This window comes from Poecilia reticulata, chromosome 9 (genome assembly GCF_904066995.2).
Source record: "Poecilia reticulata chromosome 9, P_reticulata-male-v2, whole genome shotgun sequence".
NCBI lineage: Eukaryota > Metazoa > Chordata > Actinopteri > Cyprinodontiformes > Poeciliidae > Poecilia > Poecilia reticulata.
In genome coordinates this window covers 35,362,106-35,369,605 of record NC_088838.1, presented here as the reverse complement: position 1 = coordinate 35,369,605, position 7,500 = coordinate 35,362,106, and the positions used below count along the sequence as shown (strand labels likewise).

At 56.3% G+C, this 7,500-nt stretch overlaps 1 protein-coding gene across 6 annotated transcripts in view; it reads left to right on the top strand.

Moving 5' to 3' along the window:
• grin1b (glutamate receptor, ionotropic, N-methyl D-aspartate 1b) overlaps nt 1–7,500 on the top strand; it is a 58,052-nt gene that overhangs the window by 36,689 nt on the left and 13,863 nt on the right. For all 6 annotated transcript variants that reach the window (XM_008402785.3, XM_017303398.2, XM_008402784.3 and 3 more), the window contains 5 exons: nt 2,219–2,383; nt 3,919–4,037; nt 5,995–6,107; nt 6,189–6,337; nt 6,409–6,566. In XM_008402785.3, the coding sequence (XP_008401007.1) occupies nt 2,219–2,383; nt 3,919–4,037; nt 5,995–6,107; nt 6,189–6,337; nt 6,409–6,566 (704 nt within the window). The remainder of the gene's footprint in view (nt 1–2,218; nt 2,384–3,918; nt 4,038–5,994; nt 6,108–6,188; nt 6,338–6,408; nt 6,567–7,500) is intronic.

The window sequence follows — 7,500 nt, the reverse complement described above, 5'->3', positions numbered from 1 at the left end:
ACCGGACCGGGGTCAGACTGGACCGGGGTCAGACCGGGGTCGGACCGGACCGGGGTCAGACTGGACCGGGGTCAGACCGGACTGGTATCATACCGGACTGGGGTCAGACCGGGGTCGGACCGGACCAGACCGGACCGGACTGGACCGGGGTCAGACCGGACCGGACCGGGGTCAGACCGGACCGGACTGGGGTCAGACCGGACCGGAGTTAGACCGGACTGGGGTCAGACCGGACCGGGGTCAGACTGGACCGGACTGGACCGGGGTCAGACCGGACCGGTGTCAGACCGGACCGGACCGGGGTCAGACCGGACCGGACTGGGGTCAGACCGGACCGGAGTTAGACCGGACTGGGGTCAGACCGGGGTCAGACTGGACCGGACTGGACCGGGGTCAGACCGGACCGGTGTCAGACCGGACCGGGGTCAGACCGGGGTCAGACCGGACCGGGGTCAGACCGGACTGGGGTTAGACCGGGGTCGGACCAGACCGGACCGGGGTCAGACCGGGGTCGGACCAGACCGGACCGGACTGGACTGGGGTCAGACCGGACCGGGGTCAGACCGGGGTCGGACCGGACCAGACCGGACCGGGGTTAGACCGGACCGGACTGGACTGGGGTCAGACCGGACCGGGGTTAGACGGGACCGGACTGGGGTCAGACCGGACCGGGGTCAGACCGGGGTCGGACCGGACCGGGGTCAGACCGGACCGGACTGGACCGGGGTCAGACCGGACCGGGGTCAGACCGGGGTCAGACCGGACCGGGGTCAGACCGGACTGGGGTTAGACCGGGTCGGACCAGACCGGACCGGGTCAGACCGGGTCGGACCAGACCGGACCGGACTGGACTGGGGTCAGACCGGACCGGGGTCAGACCGGGGTCGGACCGGACCAGACCGGACCGGGGTTAGACCGGACCGGACTGGACTGGGTCGGACCGGACCGGGGTCAGACCGGACCGGACCGGGGTCAGGCTGGGGTCGGACCGGACCGGGGTCAGACCGGACCGGACCGGGGTTAGACCGGACTGGGGTCAGACCGGGGTCGGACCGGACCAGACCGGACCGGACCGGACCTGGCCAGACCGGACCGGACCAGACCGGACCGGACCGGGGTCAGACCGGACTGGGGTCAGACCGGACTGGAGACCGGACCGGACCGGACCGGACCGGACCGGGGTCAGACCGGACCGGACCGGGGTCAGACCGGACCGGGGTCAGACTGGGCTCAGACCGGACCGGGGTTAGACCGGACCGGACCGGGGTCAGACCGGGGTCAGACCGGGTCAGACCGGGTCAGACCGGGGTCGGACCGGACCGGAGTTAGACCGGACCAGACCGGGGTCAGACCGGACCGGACTGGACCGGGGTCAGACCGGACCGGACCGGGGTCAGACCGGACTGGGGTCAGACCGGACCGGACCGGACCGGACCGGACTGGGGTCAGACCGGACCGGAGTTAGACCGGACTGGGGTCAGACCGGGGTCAGACTGGACCGGACTGGACCGGGGTCAGACCGGACCGGTGTCAGACCGGACCGGGGTCAGACCGGGGTCAGACCGGATGACTCTCCTCATTGGAGGATCCGCTGAGCCCCTGGACCAATCAGCAGAGAGGATCATTGTTTATGTTGACTTGCTCTGAGGCCTGTTGCCATGGTAACCGCCACTCTGACCCGATGCCTCACACAGGCATGGTTTCCTCTTCCTCTTCTGTCCCGTCTGACCCGTCTGACCCCTCTGACCCCTCTGACCTGTCTGACCCCTCTGACCCCTCTGACCCCTCTGACCCGTCTGACCTGGTTGACCCCTCTGACCTGTCTCTGCATATAAACTCAGTTGACCCCTCTGTCCCCTCTGACCTGGTTGTCCCATCTGACCCCTCTGACCTGGTTGACCCCTCTGACCTGGTTGACCCCTCTGACCCCTCTGACCTGGTTGACCCTCTGACCTGGTTGACCCCTCTGTCCCTTTGACCCGGTTGTCCCCTCTGACCCCTCTGACCTGTCTGACCCCTCTGACCCCTCTGTCCCCTCTGACCCCTCTGACCCCTCTGACCCCTCTGACCCCTCTGACCCCTCTGACCCCTCTGACCCCTCTGACCCCTCTGTCCCCTCTGACCCCTCTGACCCGTCTGACCCCTCTGACCCCTCTGTCCCCTCTGACCCCTCTGTCCCCTCTGACCCCTCTGTCCCCTCTGACCCCTCTGACCGCAGGTGAACAACAGCAACAAGAAGGAGTGGAACGGCATGATGGGGGAGCTGCTGGGCGGCCTGGCCGACATGATCGTGGCGCCGCTCACCATCAACAACGAGCGCGCTCAGTACATCGAGTTCTCCAAGCCCTTCAAGTACCAGGGCCTCACCATCCTGGTCAAGAAGGTGAGCCGGAGCCACGGACCGGTTCTGGTACCAACCCCTGCTCTGCTTCTCCAGGTTTCTGCTGAGGTCCGGTTCTGATCCGGAGCTGCAGCGTGTGAGGCAGCACCGGATCAGAACCGCTTCAGGGACCATCGATCGTTTTCATCTCCAGCTGATCTCACCGGGTTAACGGAGCCGAGATGGAGGACAGACACAGAGACACACAGAGACAGAGACACACAGAGACACAGAGAGACACACAGAGACAGAGACACACAGAGACAGAGAGACACACAGAGACACAGAGAGACACAGAGACACACAGAGACACAGAGAGACACAGAGACACAGAGAGACAGAGAGACACACAGAGACACACAGAGACACACAGAGACACAGAGAGACAGAGAGACAGAGAGACACACAGAGACACAGAGACAGAGACAGAGAGACACAGAGAGACACAGAGAGACAGAGAGACACACAGAGACACAGAGAGACAGAGAGACACAGAGAGACAGAGAGACACAGAGACACAGAGAGACACACAGAGACACAGAGAGACACAGAGACACAGAGACACAGAGAGACACACAGAGACACAGAGAGACACACAGAGACACAGAGACACAGAGACACAGAGACACAGAGAGACACACAGAGACACACAGAGACACACAGAGACACACAGAGAGAGACACAGAGACAGAGAGACACAGAGAGACACACAGAGACACACAGAGACAGAGAGACACAGAGACAGACACAGAGAGACACACAGAGACACAGAGAGACACAGAGACACAGAGACACAGAGAGACACACAGAGACACACAGAGACACACAGAGACACAGAGAGACACAGAGACACAGAGACACAGAGAGACACACAGAGACACAGAGACACAGAGAGACAGAGACACACAGAGACACAGAGAGACACAGAGACACAGAGAGACACAGAGACAGAGACACACAGAGACACAGAGAGACAGAGACACAGAGAGACACAGAGAGACACAGAGAGACAGAGAGACAGAGAGACACAGAGAGACAGAGAGACAGAGAGACACAGAGACACACAGAGACACAGAGAGACAGAGAGACACAGAGAGACACAGAGACACAGAGACACAGAGAGACAGAGAGACAGAGAGACACACAGAGACACAGAGAGACAGAGAGACAGAGAGACACAGAGACACACAGAGACACACAGAGACACAGAGAGACAGAGAGACACACAGAGACACAGAGACACAGAGAGACACACAGAGACACAGAGAGACACAGAGAGACACAGAGACAGAGACACACAGAGACACAGAGAGACAGAGACACAGAGAGACACACAGAGACACAGAGACACAGAGACACACACAGTTCATCAGGAGGCTGAATTCTGTCCATCTGCTGCTGGTCTGGATCAGAACCAGGATGGATCCATGTATGAAATGTTTTCTTGCGCTGTGTTAATGTCTCTGTGTCTCTGTGTCTCTCTGTCTGTCTCTCTGTCTGTCTCTCTGTCTGTCTCTGTGTCTCTGTCTGTCTCTCAGGAAATCCCCCGCAGCACTCTGGACTCCTTCATGCAGCCGTTCCAGAGCACCCTGTGGCTGTTAGTCGGTCTGTCGGTCCATGTGGTGGCAGTGATGCTCTACCTACTGGACCGGTTCAGGTAATCGCCTCACCTGAGTCCGGCCGGGTCCAGAACCTGCAGGTATCTGGGGCCTCATGCTCAAAGCGGCGCGGCCACATGAAAACTGGGCCCCATGTCTCACACACAAGTCGGCATGTTTAAAAATCAACTTTACGTCAAGGTTTGAGTAAATATCCACATTTAGTCTGTGGGTGAAAATGTGCAGCAGAAACAAAGTTTTTCTGAGGACAACATGAAACCACAAAGCATCAAAACTCATAAACACTGAAGTCTGACTGCATCCAGGTATTCAGACCCAGAAGCACCAAACCTGATTTAATATGTTTAAAACTGAAGCACATTTATCCTCAGACTATAAGCTACAATAACTAACTAAAGATGAAACTGATCTTTATTCTGTAACTTATTCACATGATTCTGCTATTAATAAACGTCCCGTTTCCCCCAGAGACCCTCTGACTCTCTGTCTGCCCTGCTGAAGGTTTGCTGCTGTTCTAACAGGATCTTTGTTTTATTTTCTTTAAAATGTGTTTTTATTTCTGTGAGGTGACATTATGAGCTTTTAAATAAAATATATAATTATTATTGTTATAAATACTCATGCTGCTACAAACAAGGCCGTTGCCATGGTTACCGCTTCACTTCCGGGTATTTATGCTAATTTACATTAATATGTATTAATGGAGGCGGAGCAGCAGCTGTTTCCCGTAGATTAGGGTTAATAAAGGCGCCGCTGCTGCGGCTGTTAGCATCACGTCTTTATGCGCCGAACAAAGAAACTTTTATAAAGTTTGACTGTGAAAACTGGGGTCCGCTGGTCCGGTCCGCTGGTCCGGTCCGCTGGTCCGGTCCGTTGGTCCGGTCCGGTCCGCTGGTCCGGTCCACTCGTCCGGTCCGCTGGTCCGGTCCGGTCCGCTGGTCCGGTCCGGTCCGCTGGTCCGGTCCGCTTTGCTGCTGCTCAGCTTCTGAATCTACCCCAGAGCTTCTGGTCCGGTTACATCAGCAGAACCTCACCAGAACCCGTAAACCTCGCATCACCTTCTCTTTCCATCTGGAGTCGTAAAAACGCCAAATAGAACATAAAGTTTAAAAGTTTAAATAAAAAATTAACTTATCCACATAAATGCTAATGATTTCTATCGGATCGGACCAGCGGACCGGACCAGCGGACCGGACCAGCGGCCATGTTTCCACACAGTCATCATTAGTGCAGCCTGTATAACTGAATAAAAAGCAGAAGTTTGACAAAGTGTTGCCGAGCACAGAGTCTCAGTTTCTATCGTTTCTTCTTGTGAGTTGGTTTAATTCTGCTGTTTGGCCTGAACCTGCTCAGTGCTGCCCTCTTTCTCCTCAAGTGTGTAAAAACAAAGCAGAAAGTCGTTGAATCTCGCTGCTGGATTTTTTAAAGTCGGTTTGAAAACACGCTGGCAGCAGACTGCGCTGTCCCACACCTGGCCCCGCCCCTCAGTGTCCTTGGCCCCGCCCCTCAGTGTGCTTGGCCCCGCCCACATCGTTGACCTTTTCGTCTGGGGGCGGAGCCAAGCTTTCCGAGAGCTTTGCTGTTTTTATGTTCAGGGTGTCAAACTCCAGTCCTCCTCCGTCCTGCAGTTTCTAGATGAGCCACAGGTACAAAACCCTGGAATGAAACGGCTCCATCAGGTACAAAACCCTGGAATGAAACGGCTCCATCAGGTACAAAACCCTGGAATGAAACGGCTCCAGCGCCTCCTGCTGGTGTGGATCGGGCCTCCAGAGCCTTACTGACCTGATGATTCTGTCCAGGTGGGGCAGCAGAGGCTCATCTACAGGTTGCAGGGCAGCAGCGGCTCCAGGACTGGAGTTTGACACCAGTGGACTGGAATCTGCGCAGAACGCTCAGAGTGAAGTCTGAACATGTGACCTCAGCGCTGACTGTGATTGGCTGCGACCCGTCTGTGCGCATGTTTGACCCGGTTTACCTGCTGTGTGTCTGCAGCCCGTTTGGAAGGTTCAAGGTGAACAGCGAAGAAGAAGAAGAAGACGCCCTGACCCTGTCCTCCGCCATGTGGTTCTCCTGGGGAGTTCTGCTGAACTCTGGGATCGGAGAAGGTAGCGACGCTCGCGTTTCTGCTGGCCTGTGGCGCCTGTGGCGCCTGCGGCGCTGACGGCGTGTCGCTGCTCCCCCTGCAGGCGCCCCACGGAGCTTCTCCGCCAGGATCCTGGGCATGGTGTGGGCGGGGTTTGCTATGATCATCGTGGCGTCGTACACCGCCAACCTGGCAGCCTTCCTGGTGCTGGACCGGCCTGAGGAGCGCATCACTGGCATCAACGACCCCAGGGTGAGCGGCCGCCCTCCGTTCGATGAAGATGATGGCGATGACGTCACGCGGTAACACTGATGTGCTTCCAGCTGCGAAACCCGTCGGATAAGTTCATCTACGCCACGGTGAAGCAGAGCTCGGTGGACATCTACTTCCGGCGGCAGGTGGAGCTGAGCACCATGTACCGCCACATGGAGAAGCACAACTACGAGAGCGCCGCCGAGGCCATCCAGGCGGTCCGAGACAAGTAGGCGGGGCCTGGCCGGCCACCTTCACACTGCGGCCTGGAGGGACGCCAGTCCCTCAGCTTTGCCTCAGTGCGACCTGCAGCTGTTTCCATGACAACACAGATCAGATGTTTTCTGTTCGTTCAGGTCGGATGAACGTCATTAATACACAACAAACGATTCTGATACGGAGAAAAGCAACCATGGAAACCATGGCAACCACCAGCGCACGATAACGAGGATTAAGTTGTTAAACACCTCAAATAGGCTGGTACTGATCCAGTAATTATCGATTATTCTGATGATTAATCGAATAAAAAATGAGATAAATGCTGCCATAACAGCAGCGTCACTATTGGATATCAACATCGGCCCATTTCTCAGCTTCCTTAGGACTTTTCTGTAGTTTAGAAAATTAATCTGCAGCAATAAAATCTCACTTTCAAAGTTAACCTGGACAAACGTCCTAGAAAAATCTGAAATTAAACTTAATAAAGAAGAAGCAGGCTCACCATCCTGCTCCGTTCATGCATTCATCTCCAGTCAGATTCATAGATGACCTCTGACCTTGCCCAGACGTTTTGACACCTGTGGACTGGAAACTTAAAAACGGGACGTCATGCTGCTAGCATTAGCACTTAGCAACACCTGAGAGGAAGTGAGAGTGCTGAGCCGGAAGACGGTGCGCTAATAACAAAACGTCGAGGCAGATAATTTACCCAGAGGAATTTTAATAATGGCGGCTTTGGGGTCATTTGACGAATCTTTACAACCCTAAACACAAGATGAGCTTTTCCATGAGCATTCACTTCACTGAGCATGCTCGGTCGTTGCTGCGCCCTCTGCTGCGCATGCGGGGAACTTCCTGCTTGTTCCTCGCATGCAGGTCGCAGGCGATGCAAAGCGGTTTAACTGTGAAGGTGAAGGCCTGCAGCGCCTGATGCGCCGTGTCTC